Consider the following 24,237-nt stretch of genomic DNA (forward strand, 5'->3'; position numbering starts at 1 on the left):
AAACCCACCTCCGTCGGCCGGACACAAAAGACCGAATGCCGGGCACTCCCAGGCAGCGAAGGGGTTAAACCCACCTCCGTCGGTCGCAGAAAAAGGAAACTGAACGCCGGGCACTCCCAGGCAGCGAAGGGGTTAAATCCGCCTTTGTCGGTCGTAACAAAAGGAAACCGAACGCCGGGCACTCCCAGGCAGCGAAGGGGTTAAACCCGCCTTCGTCGGTCGTGCACAGGAACGACGAACGCCGGGAACTCCCAGGCAGCGAAGAGGGTACTCCCGTCTCCGTCGACTGTCGTAGGATCTGGTCTAGGAGCCTCGGGGACACCCAGAGGCCTGGTGCCAGGGTTAGGATCTGGGACAGGACTGGTGCCGGCTCTTCGGACGAGCCGGCTTATATACCGGTGCTGTTCCCCCCACGCGTTTCCTCGCGTGCGGCGGGCATCCCTCCGGAGGGGATGGATCACGCGCCCGGCGGATGGTCGGCTCGGCGTGTCGGGCGGCTGTCAGGCCCGGCGCAATTAGTGGCGACCCCTAATGGGTCGTCACATATGTATATAAAAAATACGTGTTAGTGCTTTATTCAGAATCAAATGTTACGATGTTACTGGTTCAGAGTGCGAGTAAGTTCTAACCCTCGTCCTTTTGGATTCAGCTTATATAGCCCAGAACGATAGTCGAACTTTTACAATTTGTATCTGAAGATTTATTCTATTGGCGAGATCTGACAAAAGCACACATATTTTAAAAGTAAAAGATAAAGGTTGCAATAAAAGTGAAACTATGACGAATAGTTTACAATAGCCTAAAATAAAGGAGAACAGGAGAGGTAAAGAAAACAATAAAAGTAAAACGCATGAAGGTTACCATAAAATACGAAGGCAGTAACTTAGGAATTAGAAAGTTACGGCACGTAACATAACATGTTCTTTGTAGCGGTATGCATGACAAAAGGTAAGATTTAATAAGGTAACATTGTTTGCCATATAATTTATATATGTTGTTCACGAACGCGCTAAATAAAAGGAGATCGCGCGACACAAAGATAAGCCATTTCTTGTATAAAAAAGAATTTAATTTGCTAACATACACTTATTGACTAAATACACGTGCACAAAACTGATTACAAACGTTAATTACTTTGCAGAAAACTTAATCGAAATCAGAGAAAGGAATAAGCGGCGGTTGTCAACGAATTTTTGCGGTTTAACTATTAAGCGGATTTGCGATATGCGGTATTCACAGCGGAAAAGCGATAAGGCAGACAAGCCGGGTGTGAACTCCTCCTTTATAGTTTTCAGGACGGAGCCCACCGTCGCGTGAAGCGCCAATAATTTCGAGTAATTTGAATGCGCGAGGTGACCTAAGCGCATTACTCATAATTGGCCGCTGTTATAATTGACGCAAAAAAGGCCCGAAGAAAGCATGCGCGAGCGGGCGATCGCGGTAATTATTGGTGATTCGAGGCGCCCGTGATAAGCCGCGCATGCTTGTTGTAATATAACGGCGGAACGGTTACGATGCCGTTAATTGTTTACATTTTGATAGTTTTTTGTTGATGACAGGTTGATTTATGACGCGTGTTTTTTTTTTTAAAAACATAGAAAAAAGATGTAACTATTTGTTATAAATTTTAATATCGACCTGTCTAGAATATGCTGGAATATTCTATTCGCGTTTTGAACATTCTCGTCCGCCTTGTCGCGAAGTGACAACATAGTTGGTGGTGAATTTCGGCCGCGGAATCGCAAGTCGATAGCGATCGATGGTGGGGTAGACGCGCGCCGGCGCGGCGAAATACACGTGGTGATCGCATGAGATGTGAAACGATCAGCTGAGACGGCGCGATGAAACATGTGGTTGACGTGAAATGGCGAGTGTGTAGTGCAGTGCGCGGCGATAGTGAAACAATCAAAAGTGCGGTGGTGGATGAGACTAGTAAAGTACGATAAATACTACAGTGCATAATGTGATAATTGTGTAGTGAGTGAGTGTCGAGAGATGTGTTACGTGACGTCGTCAAGGAATGGGTTCAGCTTAGTTAGTGAACTGCGTGGTGGACCGGGGCGTCCTGCGGTGGCAGCAGCTATCTCGTCTGGGAAGTGGAGCGCCTGTACCACTCAAAGCCACCGGAGTAGGGCGGCGTCTAACTCATCTGGGTGTAGTGGACGACCAGGTGTGACATCACGGCTCGCCAGGTTGAGCCATCGACGACATCAAGCCGTAACGCGCAGCAGTCGATGCAGTGCAGAGAACCGAAGAAGAAGGTCCGGTTCGACGATGACTGAACTTTTGGTCATCAGGCTGGTGGTTCGTTGTTCTGAAAGGTCATCCTCCAAGATGTCGACCTCTGAGCTGGGCCACGCCGTCTCGTCCAGTGACAACTAGGTAGGTCCTGTCCACCACAATGCGTGGTTGACTAACTCACCAGGAGTAATGCCTCGTGATGCGCAATCTGCAGGATTATCTTTCTCGGCTACGTGTCTCCATTGAGCGTCCGGAAGCTGTGTTTGGATGTGAGCTACCCGGTTGACAACAAAAGTTTTCCAGCGGGTGGCGTGTCCCTGGATCCAATGGAGCGTGACCTTCAAATCGGACCACAAGTGGACTGGGGTAGCTGCCAAGCTGAGCGTATTGCGGACATGTAGGGTGAGCGTGGTGAGTAGATTAGCAGCGCACAATTCAAGGCAAGGTAATGACACTTGCTTGACGAGTGCGATTTTGGATTTTGCCATTAGCAAGTTGACTGATACTTTGGTTTTTTCAGTGTTGCGGATGTAGACCACGGCGGCGTATCCTCATTCTGATGCATCGGCGAAGCCATGGAGCTGCAGCGTTGAATGGTTGTCATCAGTGCTGAGCCAGCGCTTCACGCGTATGTGGCTGAGAAGAGGTAGCTGGTTCAGCAATTGTTGCCAGCGTTGAATGTCCTTGGCAGGCAGTGGGGAGTCCCAATCTAATTGCTGAAACCAGGTGGTTTGGATCAGGATCTTTGCTCAAATCACGACAGGCGCAAGCCAGCCTATCGAGTCGAACAGTCGTGCAGTCTCGGCGAGGACTCGTCTCTTCGTGAACTCGGTGACTGAACGAGGATGTATAGCAAAGGCAAACCAGTCGTCTTGAGGATGCCATCGCAGGCCCAAGGTAGAATGGCTCTCTCCGTCCCATGAGTGTGGTCCGTGCTGAAGACGATGCTCCTGTGGGACTTCCGTGAGGACTTCCGGTTTGTTCGATGCCCATTTCCTCAATGGAAATCCGCCCGCCGTGCAAAGGTTGCGCAGCTCCGTCTGGAGATTGACTGCATCGTTGAAGTTGTTCGCACCGGTAACCACGTTGTCGACGTAGCAGTAACGCCAAAGTGCTGTGGCCCCTTGAAGAAACTGCGCCCCCTCGTCCGCACAAAGTTGCCGCAGCGTTTTGATGGCAAGGAACGGTGCACAAGCCATTCCGTAAGTCACTGTCAGCAGCTCGTATTCTTGGATCTCGTCAGTCTTGTTGTGGCGTCACAGGATTGTCTGAAAGCGACAATCCTCAGGATGTATTAGGATTTGTCGGTACATTTTCTCAATGTCTGTGACGAAGACATACCGATGCCAACGCCACCGCAGTAGCACGTCGGTGAGCGCTGGTAAAAGATTCGCACCAGTCATCAGATGCGAATTCAGCGACGTACTGGCCCGTGTACGTTGAGAGCCGTTAAACACGACTCGGAGTTTTGAAGTCGTGCTCGACTCCTTCAGGACCCCGTGATGCGGTAGGTAACATTTGAGACTAGAAGCTGTTGTTAAAGTGTTGCAGGTCCTCGTACTCCTGCATAAAGCCGCGATAGAGGTCGCCAAATCGAGGACTTTGCTCTCCATAGCTCCCAGGAGGCGCTCCGCTGGCCGGCGAGTTTCTTGAAGAGTCGTAGGCGGTGAGAAAAATAGCAGCCTCACCATGTACCTTCCGGTGGGCGTGCGTGTGACGGTGCGCACATACAGCTCCTGACACTTGGTTTCCTCGAGAGTGAGCGGAGCCCGAGTTATTGGCTCGCTCTCCTGCTCCCAAAATCGTTGAACCAGGTCGGCGAGGTCATGGTTGGCGGTGCACTGGAACGTGCGGCGATGTCCATTGGTTGCTGCTGCGTCGTATCCGCCGGAAAGAATTCATTCCAGGCTGGTTTGCTGGGCAATCGGCATTATTGAGCCACCCTTGCGGAGGCCTTCCTCGAGGATCAAGGAGTAGACCTCGGCTCCTAGCAGTAGCTCCGCTGGGTCGTTGTCCAGAAAGCGGGGGTCGGCCAGCTGGAGTTCTTCAAGATGAGGCCAGCTGCGTTCTTCTCTTGAGACCGAGCCGTGCTGAAGAGAGATACGAGGCAGTATAAAGGCTACCACCGAGAGCTCGACGTTGTCACATCTGACATAATGTGCAGCGTGACCTTGCCGCGAGCTGATCCTGAACGGGTCCCTTTGATGCCGAAGATGGAAAGGTCTGTAGAGGCTCGAGGCAGGCGGAAACGTTGCGCCAAGATCTTGGAAATGATCGACACCTCGGAGCACTGATCGATCAGAACGCGCACGGCGTGTGGCGATCCGTACCGATCGGCGATGTTGACTCGAGCTGTTGCGAAGAGAACGGACTTGTGATCCTGGTTCCGAAGCGTAGTGGCCAGTGTAGTGGCGCGTGTGATGGCCTCAGCTGACGGCGAAGACGTGGGTGCTTCGTGCAACATGGTGTGGTGTCGTGCGTCGCACGTAAGGCAGTTTTTCTTTGATTAACACCGTGATAGAAAGTGGTTTCCCAAGCAGTTGTAGCAGAGTTTGTTCGTCTCAACGAATGCTTTACTCTCGGAGACAATCTTGGCCTTGAAGTCTCGGCAGGTCATTAATGTGTGTTTTTCGCGACACAGTGTACAGTGCGGCGGCTCAGTTCCTTGATGTTTAGTGACGTGTGCCTTGGAGACTCGTGGAGCATCTCCGGACGTTTTGCTGACGCTTTTCGGTCGTGCGGCATTAAGCGTCAGGGTCCGTCGGCTTATGAAGTGGACGAGTGCCTCGTTCTGTGGTGGTTCGGATGAGTCTGACGTGGACAACTCTCATTCTAGACGCGTGCGTGCGTCAAACAGTTCGGTGACCAAGAAGTTGAAGAGATCCATCTTGTGGGTGTTAATCGGACGTCCGATACTCTCCTGAGCATTGACGGCGGTTGTGACGGCGTTGTGGATGCGTCTCAATTTCTCTGCGGTATCTCTCTTCATCTTTGGCACGGCGATGAACGTGGCAAAGTTGGAGCGGATTAATTCCTTTTTATTATTGGATGGATAAATGGAATCTTTACTGTGTCCCCTCGAGGTATACAGATTACTTCTCCAACCTTATTCTTTCCTCCTCTTTCTCTAACCGTTGGACCCACTGTTTAGCGTCTCTTCCGAAAGACGTGAGCCCAGTTTTCCCACCGAGATAATCCCGGTCGTGAGCGCAGCGCAGAAAAATATTCCATGTTTACATGACTTGTCAGTGGACTCGAACCCGCGATCTGCGAGTTACGAGTCTGGCGCTCTACCACTGAGCCACACTGCCGCTCTTTTTATTATTGTAGTGCTTGTCCAAAATCGCCCAAGCGCGATCATAATTGTCATTGGTGACAGGTAATGATTTGATCAATTTTTTAGCTTGCCCCGTCAGACATGAGCGGAGGTAGTGAAAGCGCTCGATGTTGGAGATCGCATTGCCACCCACGACGGAGAGAAAGAGATCTTTGAAGGATGGCCAATCAGCGTAGACACCAGAAAACGGCGGTACTTTGATGCGCGGCAGTGATGACCTTGATGTGACGTCGGCAGGTGGAGGTACGTTCGGTGCACAAAAGTGTTCGGCATAGCCATCGAGTATGCTTCTTTGTGTCACATAAAAGTTTTCCGTATCTGCATGCAATTCTGATTTGAAGTAATCGCTCTCGCTGAACTTCTCTTTCAAGGCTGCGCGGATGTCATGCTGCGCCTCGAACTTTGTTCACAGCTGATCCAGGATTCTGGTGCGTGTGGCAATAGCACTGGCAGTGATGTTGGAGCTGCCCAGCTTTTTCAAATACTCCACAGAATGTGAGATGCGGACTTGAATCTCGCGCTGACACTCGACCAGCGTGAGCACATCCATGATGGCTGCACACAAGGATGCTCACTAGCTTCACTGACACGAGGAGTTACGCTTGCAAACTCGCGGTTGTCGGTGCGACGGATCCGGCTCGAAGGACCAAAACTATATTTACAAACGCGCTGAGTGAAAGGAGATCACGCGACACAAAGATAAGCCACTTTTTGTATAAAAAAGAATTTAATTTGCTAACATACACTTATTGACTAAATACACGTGCACAAAACTTATTACAAACGTTAATTACTTTGCAGAAAACTTAATCGAAATCAGAGAAAGGAATAAGCGGCGGTCGTCAACGAATTTTTGCGATTTAACTATTAAGCGGATTTGCGATATGCGGTATTCACAACGGAAAAGCGATAAGGCAGACAAGCCGGATGTGAGCTCCTCCTTTATAGTTTTCAGGACGGAGCCCACCCTCACGTAAAGTGCCAATAATTTCGAGTAATTTGAATGCGCGAGGTGACCTAAGCGCATTACTCATAATTGGCCGCTGTTATCATTGACGCAAAGAAGGCCCGAAGAAAGCATGCGCGAGCGGGCGATCGCGGTAATTATTGGTGATTCAAGGCGCCCGTGATAAGCCGCGCATGCTTGTTGTAATATAATTATATAACGGACATTAACATTGAAGCTAGCGGTATGGATGAATATAATATAAGATATATATGAATATGTTGGTATGACAGAATCGATCTATTAAATTCTTATTAATTATAACAATATTAAATAACTTTTAACAATTTTGCGACAACATTATAAGGACGGAATTTACAAAGAAAAAGTCGGTAAACGGTTCGGCGGTGTACTTATTTTCACGGACACGCGGTATATACAGAGGTCACATAAACATAATTCAAGACACGGCGCGGTATACAAAAAAAGGTAACAATCAGACAACGGTGATTTCATGACTCTCTCTCACGACTCTCCCGCCGCGTCAAAAATTGAAATATTTAACACACTCGCGGAGAACGGCTGCACGCAAATTCCGCAAATCTTATAATCGAATATGTAAGAAACGTTACTCTGAATATATCGGCAAACAAGAATTTACGATACTTGCTCTCGGAACGATTGACTGTCGGCGGCACTTTTTCATAGAGGACTCGGCTCGCAAAACTCGAAGTTGGCTGGCCCCGCGGTACGATACTTAGAGAAAGAGACCGCTCTCTCTAACACAAAACAATACGAAAACGAGACGACACGGTACTCACGGTAATTACTCTACTTTCTCGTCACCTACGGCACCAACTAACACTCACGTACGGCTACCCGAGAGGCGGCTTACAATACGAGGTGTGTTCAAAAAGTATCGCGAATTTTGAATTTCCGCGGGTTACGTATATTCGATTTTCGATTTTTTTGTGGCGTTATGTTGGTACTCATGTTTCTTATTTATGCCGACAAGTACGGCCATTTTGAATGTTCAGTTAATTTTTGACAGCTGCTTTGCTTGCACGTGTTTTGGCTCGTCTTCGATTTTTGCCTATTCCAAAAAATGGATCAAAGAATCTGTATCAAATTTTGTGTGAAAAACAAAATTAAGTGCGCGGACGCATTCCAAATGTTGACTGTGGCATATGGTGAAGCTACCTTGGACCGAAGCAACGTTTATCGGTGGTACAAAATGTTTTCCGAGGGCCGAGAAGATGTGAACGACGAAGAGCGTGCCGGACGCCCGAGCACGTTAACAACAGACGAAAACATTGATGAAGTGAAGAAAATAGTATTGGTCAATCGTCGAATCACCGTTAGAGAAGTTGCTGAGGACCTAAACATATCGATTGGCTCGTGCCATTCGATTTTTACCAATGATTTGGGCATGACACGGGTCGCCGCGAAATTTGTACCAAAATTGCTCAATTTTGAACCAAAAACAGCATCGCATTAACAACACACTAATAATGCCGCAGCCACCGTATTCCCCAGATCTGGCCCCCTGTGACTTTTTCTTGTTCCCGAAACTGAAGAGGCCCATGAAAGGACGACGCTACGCTACGATTGAGGAGATGAAGGCGGCATCGAAGGAGGAGCTGAACAAGATCACAAAAAATGATTTTTTGAAGTGTTTCGAGGATTGGAAAAAACGTTGGCACAAGTGTATAATATCTGGTGGGGATTACTTTGAAGGGGACAAAATAGATATTCATGAATAAATAAATAATTTTTGAAAAAACACAAAATTCGCGATACTTTTTGAACACACCTCGTATTTGGCGGTGAAGAGTCGTCCTCTGGTTGCACAGCTGGAGATCTGGAGGCATCCTCTCTGGCTTATGGCTCACCGAACAGTGAAGAGCCGGGCCTCGCGCGCCTTAATACCTTGAGCGCCGCGCCGATCTCTCGCGCATTCCATCGATGATAGGGTTGATGGCGAGGGTCCTAGGGTCTCCCTGACTCTCCCCCTAGCTGGGGTAATTTTTCGCCGGTATGTTCAAAGCTGCACGAGAGGATGTTTCTCCGATTTTGCTCTTCTGGCATTTCTCCAGGGGAAACAGGCGGTAGGCTGGCCGGGCCCTCCGTCGTCTCTCTCCAGGATCGGCCCCAGGGTTGATACGGCCCGGAGTTCTCTCGGTATTCTAGAAGAAGTCACCTGCATTAAATTTTGCGCGAGAGATATTCAAGTAATTTTTGGCCACTCGATACTTAGCTGCGCGAGGTCCCGTGCTCTCTCTCACTCTCGCTCCATCTCTCTTTCTCTGCTGCGGCATTCCAGCATCTCCCGTCTCGTTTCCTCTTGATTCACAAAGATGATTTCTGGGCGCTCTCTCGGACCGTCGTCGTCGCTCTCCCTATGAATCGCACCGCACGCGCATCGACAGGCCAATGCTGCGCGCAATTGCACCTCTCGCAAAAATAGAAATAAAAGAGACAGATCGCACCCTCCCCGAAATGAGGGGCGCTCTAGATCTTCGCGTCCTACCCGATTGGGCGTTCCGCCCTTGTGACGGCGCTTCAAAGGCGTCACGTCACAATTTATTATTAAATATATATTTAATATATTTCCCTTTTTTCAGTTCCCTTATTGTTTGTCATTGAATTCGTATACAAAATAGTGGACATTTTTGAATATTATTTCAGTGAATGCACAGAGACAATCATAAAGAAGAACTATATATGTGGCTGTGTATAAATTGCTGGATGAGATGTTGGACAATGATTTTCCACTGGCGACAGAATCCAATATATTAAAGAAATTGATCAAACCACCTAATATCTTGCGCACTATAGTAAACACTTACAGGCAAATCTAAGTAAGTATATCACGCTGTGTTTAAATTTTAATATTTTAGAGAGACAGGTGTAAAGGATTTTCTTTCATATCCTGTAATTGTAAATTTAGTGTCAGCCCAATTCTACCCAGTGGTACTGTCTAATGTTGGAGGCAAATTGGAATGAATTATACAAACAACAAAGCTTATTTTGATATTGTTGAGAAAGTGGATGCAATTATTGATCAAATTAAAGCTACTGTATTTGCAAAAATTCAAGGCTATGTAAAAGTTTTAGAGTAAATATTTCTCACACATATATTAAGATAATTATATATTTACAATAGCATAAGTAATTAAAACAGACAATTGTTATTAAAATAGCGAATACTAGAAAAATATCAGAACAAAATTCGAAGAAAGAATTTTTGTTTAGTAATTTTGACTCGATTTTTTCTCAGCTTATGCTTTTTTTTAAAAGGAGTTTGTTAAAAATACATCTAGAAATGAGATTAATTTTATTAGTCACTTGGTATCGCACTAAAAAAATTTGTGCACAATACTATTTATAAATTTAACGTATAAGACGGGCAACAAGAGCCAAATCGCGGATGACAATGCGTTGTTCTAACGAAACTAAATAATTTTTCGTTAGAATTAAATACCGGTGCACAAGGCACCAAATTTTTACTTGGACACGGCCAAGATTTTAAATATGAAATAATCTCATATTTTGAGATTTAATTTCAATACCCCTTTAACCCCCCTACGGAAAATAAATAAATGAATGCAAGAGAAAAATATAGATCCGAAAATCGCTGAATCGGGAATCGAACCCGAGACCTTTCGCTTGCCGGGCGACTGCTCTTCCAACTGAGCTATTCAGATCCTTTCGATTCTATACTTTTCTCTGTTATATATATTAATGTTGGTAAACAAACGCATTTTTTAAGCCAGCGTGTATCAAATATAAGAGTTTTAACAAGGCTCTGTAATATAAATATAAATTTAACGTATAAGACGGGCAACAGCAGTCGCCCGGCAAGCGAAAGGTCTCGGGTTCGATTCCCGATTCAGCGATTTTCGGATCTATATTTTTCTCTTGCATTCATTTATTTATTTTCCGTAGGGGGGTTAAAGGGGTATTGAAATTAAATCTCAAAATATGAGATTATTTCATATTTAAAATCTTGGCCGTGTCCAAGTAAAAATTTGGTGCCTTGTGCACCGGTATTTAATTCTAACGAAAAATTATTTAGTTTCGTTAGAACAACGCATTGTCATCCGCGATTTAGCTCTTGTTGCCCGTCTTATACGTTAAATTTATATTTATATTACAGAGCCTTGTTAAAACTCTTATATTTGATACACGCTGGCTTAAAAAATGCGTTTGTTTACCAACATTAATATATATAACAGAGAAAAGTATAGAATCGAAAGGATCTGAATAGCTCAGCTGGAAGAGCAGTCGCCCGGCAAGCGAAAGGTCTCGGGTTCGATTCCCGATTCAGCGATTTTCGGATCTATATTTTTCTCTTGCATTCATTTATTTATTTTCCGTAGGGGGGTTAAAGGGGTATTGAAATTAAATCTCAAAATATGAGATTATTTCATATTTAAAATCTTGGCTGTGTCCAAGTAAAAATTTGGTGCCTTGTGCACCGGTATTTAATTCTAACGAAAAATTATTTAGTTTCGTTAGAACAACGCATTGTCATCCGCGATTTGGCTCTTGTTGCCCGTCTTATACGTTAAATTTATATTTATATTACAGAGCCTTGTTAAAACTCTTATATTTGATACACGCTGGCTTAAAAAATGCGTTTGTTTACCAACATTAATATATATAACAGAGAAAAGTATAGAATCGAAAGGATCTGAATAGCTCAGCTGGAAGAGCAGTCGCCCGGCAAGCGAAAGGTCTCGGGTTCAATTCCCGATTCAGCGATTTTCGGATCTATATTTTTCTCTTGCATTCATTTATTTATTTTCCGTAGGGGGGTTAAAGGGGTATTGAAATTAAATCTCAAAATATGTGATTATTTCATATTTAAAATCTTGGCCGTGTCCAAGTAAAAATTTGGTGCCTTGTGCACCGGTATTTAATTCTAACGAAAAATTATTTAGTTTCGTTAGAACAACGCATTGTCATCCGCGATTTGGCTCTTGTTGCCCGTCTTATACGTTAAATTTATATTTATATTACAGAGCCTTGTTAAAACTCTTATATTCAATACTATTTAATTGCAAAAAAATATTTCTGGAAATTTATACACTATTATCCCATTCTGACTCTGGTTCAAATAAAAATTATTTTTTCACACGACTTTTCTTAAACGCTCGATAAATCGGATTATAGATTGCCATACATTGAACCCTTTGGACATTTCCTTCTTCCTTAGTTATCTTTTGGATTCGCAAAAGAGAGTGAAAGAGAAAGGCAAGACAGAGTTATCAGTAAATCTGTAAAATAAAAAAAGTAGTTTCTTTGTAGTCGTAACTAATAAATATTTCATGTACTTACAATATTTTATACTTACTATTACATTTGTATGTATATATGTTTACGCATCCATGTCCGCGACAACGTCCTCGTTCCCAAGCTACTACCGGCTCTTGCCCATCGGGCAGTTCTTTTTTACTGTTGTGACGTGGCATTTTGCGCCCGTCACAAGGGCGGTGTCACGTCCGGCCGTATAAATTTTTTCGTTTACTCCAAGTTCCTTAAACGCTATTTGAAAAGCGCGCCAAAGCCGGCCATGACGCTTAACTCCGCCTAGAAACTAAGCGTGGCGCTTCGTAGCGCCTAAGGATCTCCCACCACGGTGAGAGCCCCTACTCCGGAGAGTTCCCCCTCTCCAGGCCGCCGCAGGCCCGAGCCGCCGAAACGAAGGACCTCAGAGCAGTCCCGAATTTCGGCAGTTCTCTGCGCGACACCGAACAGTATAGTCGCACTCCTAAATTCTAACTCTAAGTCCAAATTCTAAATCCTAACTCTAATTCTAAAATTCTAACTCTAAGTATAATATTCTAACTCTAAATTCTAAGTCTAAATCTAAATTCTAATTCTAAGTTTTAGTCTCGAATTTTGTACTACTATACGAATAAATCAGTGTATTCATGTGTGAAAACTAGTGTTCAGTATTCTTCAAAACTTCCACTCCCGTGATAAAATACGATAGCGTTTAAATTTGTCATACGGCGTTTGAATTCAGAATAATTCAAACTGTGTTTGGAGCGGACCACCGCTCATCACAGTCAGAATTAACATTCTCAGCATTTGCCAAAATAAGGAATTGATAGTGAGGTCCGCCGCATATCAACCCTCCTTATTTGAGTAATCATTCAGAGGATGCATCAAATTCAATATGCCTAAGACGCGACGCGCAGGAAGGAAGAATCAATTACGAAAACTAAACCGACTTTATCGCGAATCAGCGACCGAGGAATATTCTCAATTCCTCGGAGTGGAATATCAGGCCGATCCTGAATACGAGAACATTTTCAACATTAAAAATAATAACAACGACGAACTCCTACAGTGGAAGTGCATACCAATAACGTTCCAACCACGACGCCTGCCGCCGCCAAACATCCCAGTGAACGACCCTCGCCGCACGCACTACCTCCAAGTACGAGCCGACACGATCAAGAAAGTGCTACTAAAGGTAAGTGAAATTCACGTTAACCTAAGGAATCGCGCGTGTTAGCAAATTCAGAGACGCTTCTACCACGTGGAAGAGAACATTCTAGAAAAATCTCCGACGCATTTTTCCTCTTTTCCATCGTCACTGCGGAAGCTATAAAAAAAAGGTCGGGCTATAAAACTAGGGTCGACCACCACATGCAGTGCCACCCTCGGAATTCTAACACGGAAAAACGCAAATAGTTCAATCTCTTAAAAATCTTGTGTCTCAAGAAATAACTTCGTAAATCCGTACAACAAAGTAGTCATTTAAACAATAATCAATTGAGAACACTTTCGATTTACCAACATTACCGACGATATACCGACATACGTTCTTTTACCGACGTTATCGACAATATACCAACATACGTTCTTTTACCGACATTACCGACGATATACCGACATACGTTCTTTTACCGACGTTATCGACAATATACCGACATACGTTCTTTTACCGACATTACCGACTATATACCAACATACGTTCTTATACCGACATTACCAACCATATACCGACGAACGTTCTTTTACCAACGGGTTATCGACACCTTACTGGCACCTTACCAGTGTTTTACTGAACAATTACCGACGGTTTTGCCGACGACTACTAACTTCTCGATAACTGCCGGGTTCACCGAAGATCTACGAGCGAATGACGCATTATCAATTCGATTATGCAACAAACACAAATGTGCCCACTCACCCTTAGAGGTATAACTCCTCCTCCAGAAGTTAATCTCTTTGTACCGTTTGAACCCTTATTCTATTGCCAAGTTGGTGTCGGGTACATCCATTTTGAGACTAAGGCAGCTCTCTGCATTTCATGCTACTCCACCTTACCTAGAGTCGAAATTACTTTGGACAAGGATTCGGAAGCATACTCTAATCATAGGCGGAACACCTATCGGAATAAATTGCGGAGTCTGCAACTTCCGACTTACCCTCACGCGAATCGGTGATTTGTGCGAGCTTTGTCAGTTTACGTACGAAGATTACTTACGCAACCCCAACGACGTTTCGCATAGAGCAATCGACGAAGCTATCTTTATTACAGTAGAGTCACAGGTAGGTCCCACGCAATAATCCGATCACCTCAGTTCCAGCGCGAATAACCTCAGATCGCGGGTATCCCCGGGGAGAATCGCATAGATTCGCGTACCCGTAATAGCGATCGTGTCTCGTGGAAAAAGCCGAGCTCTGCATTCAAATTTTCGCAGCCGTGACCCCACGAGACGTAACAGCGGACGCAAAATGCCACGTCACAACCCGCCCGCCACAAGGGCGCCCGGCCGGAAAGGTTCGGAGAGCGCTCTAATTTTGGTTTTTGCGAGCAAGCGGCGACTCTGTCGTCGACTTACCATTTTCGATTTGTTAACGGAAGTCAAGGTGAGTGAGAGAAAGAGAGAGGAGAGAGCGAGAGAGGGAGAAAGGGGAGAGGGGGAGAGAGAGGAAGGAGAGGGGAGGGAGAGAGACGGAGGGAGAGAAGGAGAGAAGGAAAGAGGAAGAGAGAAAGAGAGGAAGAGGGGAGAAGGGGAGGGGGAGAAAGAAAAAGAGAGGGTGGAGAGAGAGGGAGGAAGGGAGGGAAGGCAATTCCCGAGATGGAATACTGTAGGAAGAAGAGGCCCGGAGAGGAGCAGAAGAAGAGGATAGAGCGGCGTGGCCGAAAGCGGTGCGCACGGAGCCAAGACGCTCGGAGCCACGTAAGTCATCGAATTAATAGAATTTATCGTACCAAGTTACATAAGGGCCGTTACTGCTCTGAAACTCCTTACAGCATCGGAGAGCCGACCGTATGCGGTAATGAAGGGAGGAAATAGGCCTTCATCTTAAGACAGATGACCATTCCCGAGGGGCCCGCAACAGCATCTCGAAAGGACAACGGGATCGCTCGGGCTTGATCACCCCGAGACGGTTCCCGCAGCGTACTGGTCCACCGGAAAGTACAACACGGATCATTTGGGATAGAAACGGGGCCGCCTAAAAAACCTTCTGCGGCGAACGAGTTCCCGAGGGCGATTTCAGAATCCTGCAAAATTCAGGAGTCCGCGAACGGCGATAAGAAGGATATCGATATCCAGATCGATTGCTGACTCAGAGCGGCACGCGTTGCGCAGCCGCGCGAGGATTGCTGGCCCGAAGCGGCGACCACAAGGCCACCGCGCGAGGCTAACACCGGCCCAACGCCGCTCACTGTCCGGCTAGATGGCAATCCCGGCACACGAAGGAGCATTGGACTATGTTCAGGAAATTGTAAGGCTTACACTTCGACATTCCGGTAAGCGCGGACTCGACCGGGACCCGTGTATTTGAAGAAATATCGCGTACTGAGTCTATGAGCTCGGGTTGATAATTAGTAATACCGAGATAATTATAAGTATGAAGCACGGGACTTGCGTCGGAAATCCGCATAATTGCATATTCTTTTCGCCTTTCTGGCCTCTCCGAGGAGCGCCGTAACAAGCCGACAGTCTGTTGTACGCGTGAAATTCGTTATAATATCGAGTCTTTGTAAAATTGTTGTAAAATCGAGTTTGTGTAATATCGTTATAACATCGAGTCTTTGTTGAGTAATCATATGGAGTAAGTCGTAAGAAGTTGTAGAGTATATGAAGAAACAGAATATCGAGAGTGTTGAGCTAGCCGAGATAATAATTGTAAGATCATGAAATGACGTCGGAAGGAACGACGATCCTTGACTAGCTCCTCGATCCGATTGTACCAAGAACTTATACACACTCCGAAATATATATTATACATTTTTAACTAACATTCGAATGTGTTAATTATATGCCTGTTTTCCCTTTCTCTCTCCGGGACTTAGAATTTCAGTACTCTCTATAAAAAAACCACGCCACTCTATCAAGATACAGATACCGAGCTAACGAGATTAAGCCGTCGTGTATTGCGAGAATTTAGTGATTTTTTCTGAATGGTGCGGTCTGACCGTACCTGGCGCCCAAACTTTAGATATCGAGAGAAGCGTGCATAGCACGAAGGATACGACGAAGTTGCGCGTCTTTTCCATTTACGAGGGCAAAGTCGGTTGCACTGTAAAAAAAATTATATTTATATTATATTTATTAAAACTTATTAAATTCATAAAAAATGGCCAATACTGAACTAAAAAATTTCTTTATTAATTTAACTCATAACATTTCGACCTGTATTTTAGGTATTTATCAAATAATTCTGAAATTATAAATACAACAAATGTAATTACATCGATAATACTAGATCACTCACAACACATAAGCAAAAAAGAAAAAATAACAAAAAATTAAAATTAAAATTAAAACTTACATACTTTTAAGATGTCAATATAATTAAAGTAATGTTAATTTCTCAAAACATATTGTTTGCGCGAACGCGTGAAGGAGAGCGCGTATTTGAAGGCCGAAAGAAATTAATCACCCTTTAATAATTAACACAGAGTTTACTTTCACAATTTAAACGATACAGTAATTTTACAAAAGTTCCAATAGATAAGCCGAGATCGATTTCCAAGTGAGTGTGCGGTAATAATTGCGGTAATTTCTAAGCGGTTTAATAGCGGTTGTACGTACTGAGACTCGAGAGACTAGCCCCGCAATTTTGGTGGGCGCTTCTTTTATCGGTGCGGTACTGAAGCCCCACTAATTTGTATTTCACCAATTAATTTCGTTTATTTAAAAATGTTCGAAGGTGACGCGAGGGCGCCTGTCTTTATTGGCCGCCCCATAATTTACGCGAAACAAGCACGCACCTGACATGCGCGAAATGCTCGATAGCGGGATCGATTGGCTTTCGGAAGCCACGTGATCGAACGGCGCATGTCTATTACATCGGTAATCAATGCAGTAATCGTTGCTTTCGGTTGAGCAATGTTGTTGTTATCGACAGCTTGTTAGGATAATCCTGATTTATCGCCTACTTGTTTATATCGGGCGAGCCTTTTTTCCGCGGTTTTTTCGCATATTTATCGGAAGAAAATATCGATTTTTAGACAGAAAATACAAACTTAAATAATTATATTAATTTTCTTCTCAATTTCGAACACATATCTATCATTGTATATTAAAACTTGTATCTTTTTAGACATCTCGTTAGTATGTAAGCAATTCGTCCGTACAATATCAGTTTTTAAACGATTGTAATGACCTTATCATAAATAATGTTTAAGGGGATGTCGGAGGTCTACTTTTACCGGCCGAACCGATTATATTTTGCCAACACCAAGAAGTTTTTATTGCGTTAATAGAATAACAAATGCTTTTCCACAATTAAAGTTAATACAATAATAAAGTAGAAAGCTGTCTGAATTTGTAATAAAAAGACAAAAAATTTTTAAATACAAGTTTTTTTTATGGCTTCTCGCGTCACGTCATAACAATATTTGCTTGTATAAAAGTTTTACAATTTATACGTACAAAATAAGACAGGTTTCTACAAAAGATTGCATAAAGAAATATTAGTGAGCTTACAGAAATAAGTTTAGAAGTCTAATAAAAAAGATCTTAGTGCAGAAATATTTCATTCACATGTGTATGTGCGAAATGACATTTGGGAATAATACAGAGCAGAAAATTAGTTGCGCGATGTCGCGATAGATGGAGCTGCAATCGCGCAGTTAGACAAGGACAGACAGTCATATTATCTTCGTCTTTCTCATGCTGTCTTGTCTTCTGACCACGGTGTGTATACGACCATGCTTCTGACACACACACACTCTCTCTCTCTCTCTCTCTCTCTCTCTCTCTCTCTCTTTCTCTCAAATTGCTCGTTCATAATTGTATGCGAGTAATTTGAGAGAGAGAAAATATGCTTTTTAAAAATTAAAGTATGTAGGTATAATATGCCAATATTATATATATGTATATATATATATATGTATATATATATACGAGGTGTGTTCAAAAAGTATCGCGAATTTTGAATTTCCGCGGGTTACGTATATTCGATTTTCGATTTTTTTGTGGCGTTATGTTGGTACTCATGTTTCTCATTTATGCCGACAAGTACGGCCATTTTGAATGTTCAGTTAATTTTTGACAGCTGCTTTGCTTGCACGTGTTTTGGCTCGTCTTCGATTTTTGCCTATTCCAAAAAATGGATCAAAGAATCTGTATCAAATTTTGTGTGAAAAACAAAATTAAGTGCGCGGACGCATTCCGAATGTTGACTGTGGCATATGGTGAAGCTACCTTGGACCGAAGCAACGTTTATCGGTGGTACAAAATGTTTTCCGAGGGCCGAGAAGATGTGAACGACGAAGAGCGTGCCGGACGCCCGAGCACGTCAACAACAGACGAAAACATTGATGAAGTGAAGAAAATAGTATTGGTCAATCGTCGAATCACCGTTAGAGAAGTTGCTGAGGACCTAAACATATCGATTGGCTCGTGCCATTCGATTTTTACCAATGATTTGGGCATGACACGAGTCGCCGCGAAATTCGTACCAAAATTGCTCAATTTCGACCAAAAACAGCATCGCATTAACATTGCTCAGGAGATGTTGGACTCTGTCCGCGACTACCCAAATTTGCTCCAGAGGGTCATAACTGGTGACGAATCATGGGTTTATGGTTATGACGTGGAAACCAAAGCTCAATCATCCCAATGGAAGCTGCCGCACGAGCCAAGACCGAAAAAAGCGCGCCAAGTTCGGTCAAATGTGAAGGTTTTGCTTACAGTTTTTTTCGATTGCAGGGGCGTGGTGCATCATGAGTTCTTGCCACAGGGTAGAACGGTCAATAAGGAATATTACCTGCAAGTTATGCGCAAATTGCGCGAAGCAATCCGCCAGAAACGCCCGGATTTGTGGAAGAACAAAAATTGGCTTTTGCACCATGATAACGCCCCTGCTCACACATCGTTGCTTGTGCGCGAATTTTTGGCCAAAAACAACACACTAATAATGCCGCAGGCACCGTATTCCCCAGATCTGGCCCCCTGTGACTTTTTCTTGTTCCCGAAACTGAAGAGGCCCATGAAAGGACGACGCTACGCTACGATTGAGGAGATAAAGACGGCATCGAAGGAGGAGCTGAACAAGATCACAAAAAATGATTTTTTGAAGTGCTTCGAGGATTGGAAAAAACGTTGGCACAAGTGTATAATATCTGGTGGGGATTACTTTGAAGGGGACAAAATAGATATTCATGAATAAATAAATAATTTTTGAAAAAACACAAAATTCGCGATACTTTTTGAACCACCTCGTATATATATATATATATATATATATATATATATATACATATATATATATATATAATATATATACATACCTATTGATTTATTTAGCTATCTGTCTATCTATATCTATCATCTATCAATCAACCTATCTATCTATCTATCTATCGATCTATCTGTCTCTTCTCTCTTTTCTACATTGCATTCTCTTATATATGCACACGTATATAATAATTTTTTAAAAATATTGTACATTACAAAAGTAAAAATAATTAAATTTATAATCTAAAAATATATAAAATTTTTTTATGAATATAATAATTACAAAGTTTTAGTAGATAATTTTTTGTAATAAATAAATGATTTATATGATTTATTCTTATCTAACTACTGCTCTGTTCGATAATAATAGCATTATTATGTATTCAATCTCTAAAATACTTTTATATAAATCATTTATTACAAAGAATTATTTACTTTATAATCAATTACATATAATTATTATAGATAGGCCTGTTTATACACATACACACACTTACACACAATATATATATGTTTTTGTATAAAAATATAAAAACTTGTATATAAAAGAATGCAATGTAGAAAAGAGAAAGGAGACAGATAGATCGATAGGTTGATCGATAGATGATAGATAGACAGATTGCTAAATAAATCAATAAGTATGTGTATATATATATATATATATATATATATAGATAGATAGATAGATATTTTTACACTCTAATATATGTGTATATATATACAAGGTGTCTTGCAACGTAATGTCCACAATAAAACTTTATATTCTTGGGATCATTCTAAGTCAAAAAGTACACGTATGCCCTAAAGTCGATTACAGCGAAAAGACAAAATTGCATATACTAAGATAAATATTATTTATTGAAGATAATAATTTTATTTAAACAATAATATTATAGAATTACTTTATAAACTGTGCGATAATATAGATCATAAAGGTGATTTTCTCAAACCTGTGCGGTAAAATAAAGCATACATTGAATCGTTGAGAAATTCATTTTCCGCACGCTAAACAGCAATCGAAATTTAAATTTCGCACCGCGGATTCCACCCTCACGAGGCCTTTGGTCAAGTTGATGAGGCTGCCCACCGAGAACGACGAGGAGAAGACACATTAAGTTCAGCGGACCAGTGGCCATTTATTCCGTCGAGGACGACGGAGGTGGGCGGAATGTTCGGAGTCCGTCCGAATTGTCATTTTGCATGATAGGTGCGTGATGCTATGCGACGTTTAAACGTGAGCACGTCGTGATTCTGCCTGCGCGGCGCGCTCGCCCCGTTTTTCTTTTGAGTGAAATTCCTGAGCGCTCCGAACAGGCATTCGTGCGAGAGATCCGAAACGATTAACGTGCGAGTGATCCGCGAGTACGAACTCTGTGTGAATTTAATTTCTATGTAATAACTTTATTATTCAGCTTATAAAATAAACTTAATTCGGCTTTCACTCTTAATTTTGTGATCTACTCAATTCTGTAAATTTACTGCCTTTTTTTCTGTCAAAATAAAACGAAAGTTATACAGTCCACCACTATTTACTTGATTACGTGGCGTCCCACGAACAATAGTAGTTACAATAGTACAATAGTAATAATAATAGTTATAAAGTTGCAGTAGTAACAAAAAAAGATATTTCATGCCAAAGACGATCCATTCGTCTGCTAGTTGCTTTAAAAATATCTTCTCCCAGAACGATTTGCATGTGCGTTCTGGTTATTAAAAAAAGATATTTTATATCAGAGACGATTTATTCGTCTGTTAGTTGCTTCTAAAATATCTTCTCCCAGAACGATTTGCATGTGCATTCTGGTTATTAAAAAAAGATATTTTTTATCAGAGACGATTTATTCGTCTGTTAGTTGTTTCTAAAATATCTTCTCCCAGAACGATTTGCATGTGCGTTCTGGTTATTAAAAAAAGATATTTTATATCCTCATATAATTGAAGCAAGTTGTAACGACAAAAGCTTACAAATTATTGGAGGAAATTGCAGTAATCACTGGCGATGTATTTTTTTTGACGGCATCAAGCTTCGAGTGTACGACAGTCTATCTGGCTGTACATACGAAACATTGAAGGCTAAAGAAAAAATTACATTCATTGCCGTTATCCACAAATAAATAAAAATAATATAATATTTGAAAACGTTCAAACACAACCTGATAGTATATGTTGTGGAATCTTTGCTGCCGCATTTGCTACAACTATAGCTTTACAAGGAGGAAATCTTTGTAATGAGACATATTCTGCTGATGAAGCGTATGAGACATTTTTTAAAAATTATAGCAGAAAATGAACTGTCGCCTTTTCCTAACTAATAAAAATTTATCATTATACTAGAAATGTGTAATTCTAATAAATATTGTTGCAAAGAAGTGTCTAATACAAATGTCTCATTTGCAAAAATCGGAGAGACGAAAAAAATACATATATTATGGTTGCGTTCTCACGGGAATGGGCGATGGAGGGGCCCATTTCATTCTATATATACATAAAAATGTTTTGTATATTATATAATATTCTGTTATATTATATAAAAATATACTGCTGGTTATTTGAATATATTTGCTATTTTCTCAATTATTGATAAGAGGAGAAAAGCAAATTGTGCGTACTGCATACATTGTAATTTATAGAAAATTACAGGTAATATCAATATACGTACCATACACGTATGCTTATATTATACACATGTGTGTATACATGTATGTGTATATGTATTTGTATATATGTATGCATTTATATATGTAAGAAATATATACATATATATATACATGTATATAGATGCATATATCCATGCATAAACATATATATAATATATACATGGTGATTCAAAAGTCTGGCAATGGCCAATTATCTCCGAAAATAGTGGTCTTATGAAAAAAATACTAAAGGTGTTGACTTTTACCTAGGTGTCAAATTTTGAGATCATTTATAGGTCAACTTTTTAAAAACCTTTAATTTTTATTAGATATTCTTGTAGCTTATCTCGACAGCTTTCCAAAGCATTATAATAAAACATTTTTTCATGAAGTACTTTTTGAATTATAAAGATTCGAAGCAATTGTTTGACATAAAATTATATCTTTGTAAAATATTCAGTTTTACGTTATCATACTTTTTATTTTTATGCACATAATAATGAGACCAATTTGGTGTAAAGAAAATGCACCCAGCAAACACAAAATATAACTGCTATGTTACATATATATAATACTATATAACATGCATGTTACATGTAACATATACGGTAATTTCTCACTCATAGATGTAACATTTGTAATATGACATATGTTATTTATATATTGTAATTACATTCCAGATAGCATCGATATTGTAGGATGCCGAAAGATATTCTTTTGCTAAGTCACTATCCTATCTAGGATATAATTACAATAAATAATAGAATCCATAAGTGGGAAATTACAACTAACGTATATGTTACATGTTACATGCACGTTAATTACGTGTTATATAGCAATTATAATGTTGTTTGCTGGGTAGTTGCTTCTTGAAAATTACATACGTCTTTTGCAACTGTGTTTTTTTTGCACCTATTGATTGGTCTCATTATTCCGTGCATAAAAAGTATAAATGTATAACGAAAATTGAATGTTTTACAAGATATTGTCAATTTTATAAAAGAATTGTTCACTTCAAACCTTTATAACTCAATAAGTACATCAAAAAATATTTTATTAGTGTTTTGGAAAATTTTCGAGATAAGTGTTGAGAGATACCCATTTTCATATATAAAAGGAAAGAAATATCGATCCGGATTACGCGCGACGATCGACGGACATGCGCGCGCTGGAGAACGCGCACGCGGTGATTATCGTTGACGCACGCCGAAAAGCGCGGCTCTCTCTTCCGTGAGCCACGACACGGGACTCATTGGCTCCGACAAATTGTATTTCAAATATATTTAGTTAATAGTTAATACAGTGCTTTATTCACATTCGATAATCCAATTGCATTATCCCATACACAACAAATTCTGGCGACGAGGATGGGATAAGCTGGACGTGCATATTACTGACGTAGTATTTCTAGATCTTGCTCCAAGTCTCGCTCGCCCGTGCTGTGTGGATAGGGTGAGAACCTTCTAGAAGCTTTACACGTGTGCAGTTAATCGAATTCGAAAATGGCACAACCACCGGCTCGTGAGGAGAGGCCGGCGATCCCCGGCTCTTTTGCAATCGAAGCTTTCGATCCAGCAACCACTACATGGAAACGCTGGGTACAGCGCCTGCAGGACGCCTTCCTGATTTTCGACATAAATGAAGATGCTAGAGTGCCCTATCTTTTACACTATGTGGGAGTCTCGGCGTTTGATGTCCTGTGCGACAGGCTTGATCCAGCTGACCTCAGTAGGGATACTAGGGGAGTTCTAACTCAGGGGCAATGAGGGGGGTGAGGGGCGGGGGGAATCGGGGGCGAGGGCGGTGACGTCACGCGGGGGGGAGGGGGTCTTATCAGTAGATAAGCTTATCTTTTGTTTATAAACATATCAGTTAACCTGATAAGGGGATCATGTTACCTGATATATTTATAAACAAGATAAGATAAGGGGATCATGTTACTTGATATGTTCATAAACAAGATAAGATAAGATAAGCGGCGTCTTTGAGCGGTATCAAAGTTTTCATAAATTTTCTCCGAAAATCCAAGATAAGATAAGCTAAGTTTTCGAATCCAAGATAAGCGGCGTCTTTGTAAGGTATCAAAGATAAGCGGCGTCTTTGTAAGGTATCAAAGATAAGCTTGAGCGGTATCTAAGTTTTCATAAATTTTCTCCGAAGATAAGATAAAAATTCTGCGAATGGCTGCCGCCGTTTTTTTAGGCTGAGCGCCGACAATCAAGGGGGTTGCGTTTCTTCATCTAAATTTGATAAGATAAAAATTCTGCGAATGACTGCCGCAAAATCCAAGCTTGGATCGAGCGCCGACAATCGGATATCTAAATTTTCATAAACAAGATAAGATAATTCTGCGAA

At 41.9% G+C, this 24,237-nt stretch overlaps 2 protein-coding genes across 2 annotated transcripts; both read right to left on the bottom strand.

Moving 5' to 3' along the window:
* Positions 1–2,378: 2,378 nt before the first annotated feature.
* On the bottom strand, positions 2,379–2,729 carry LOC146722760 (uncharacterized). The gene has a single exon (XM_085483894.1). It carries the CDS (start codon positions 2,727–2,729, stop codon positions 2,379–2,381), a length of 351 nt encoding a protein of 116 aa, XP_085340020.1.
* Positions 2,730–5,531: 2,802 nt separating this feature from the next.
* Positions 5,532–6,128, bottom strand: LOC146722761 (uncharacterized). Its single transcript, XM_085483895.1, has 2 exons — positions 5,989–6,128; positions 5,532–5,868 (listed from the first exon to the last, which is right to left on the bottom strand). The coding sequence occupies exons 1-2, from the start codon at positions 6,126–6,128 to the stop codon at positions 5,532–5,534; spliced, it is 477 nt and encodes a 158-aa protein (XP_085340021.1).
* Between the last annotated feature and the right edge of the window lie 18,109 nt (positions 6,129–24,237).

This window comes from Nylanderia fulva, unplaced genomic scaffold (assembly GCF_048542155.1).
Source record: "Nylanderia fulva isolate GAGA-0341 unplaced genomic scaffold, ASM4854215v1 Scaffold277, whole genome shotgun sequence".
Classification (NCBI taxonomy): Eukaryota; Metazoa; Arthropoda; class Insecta; order Hymenoptera; family Formicidae; genus Nylanderia; species Nylanderia fulva.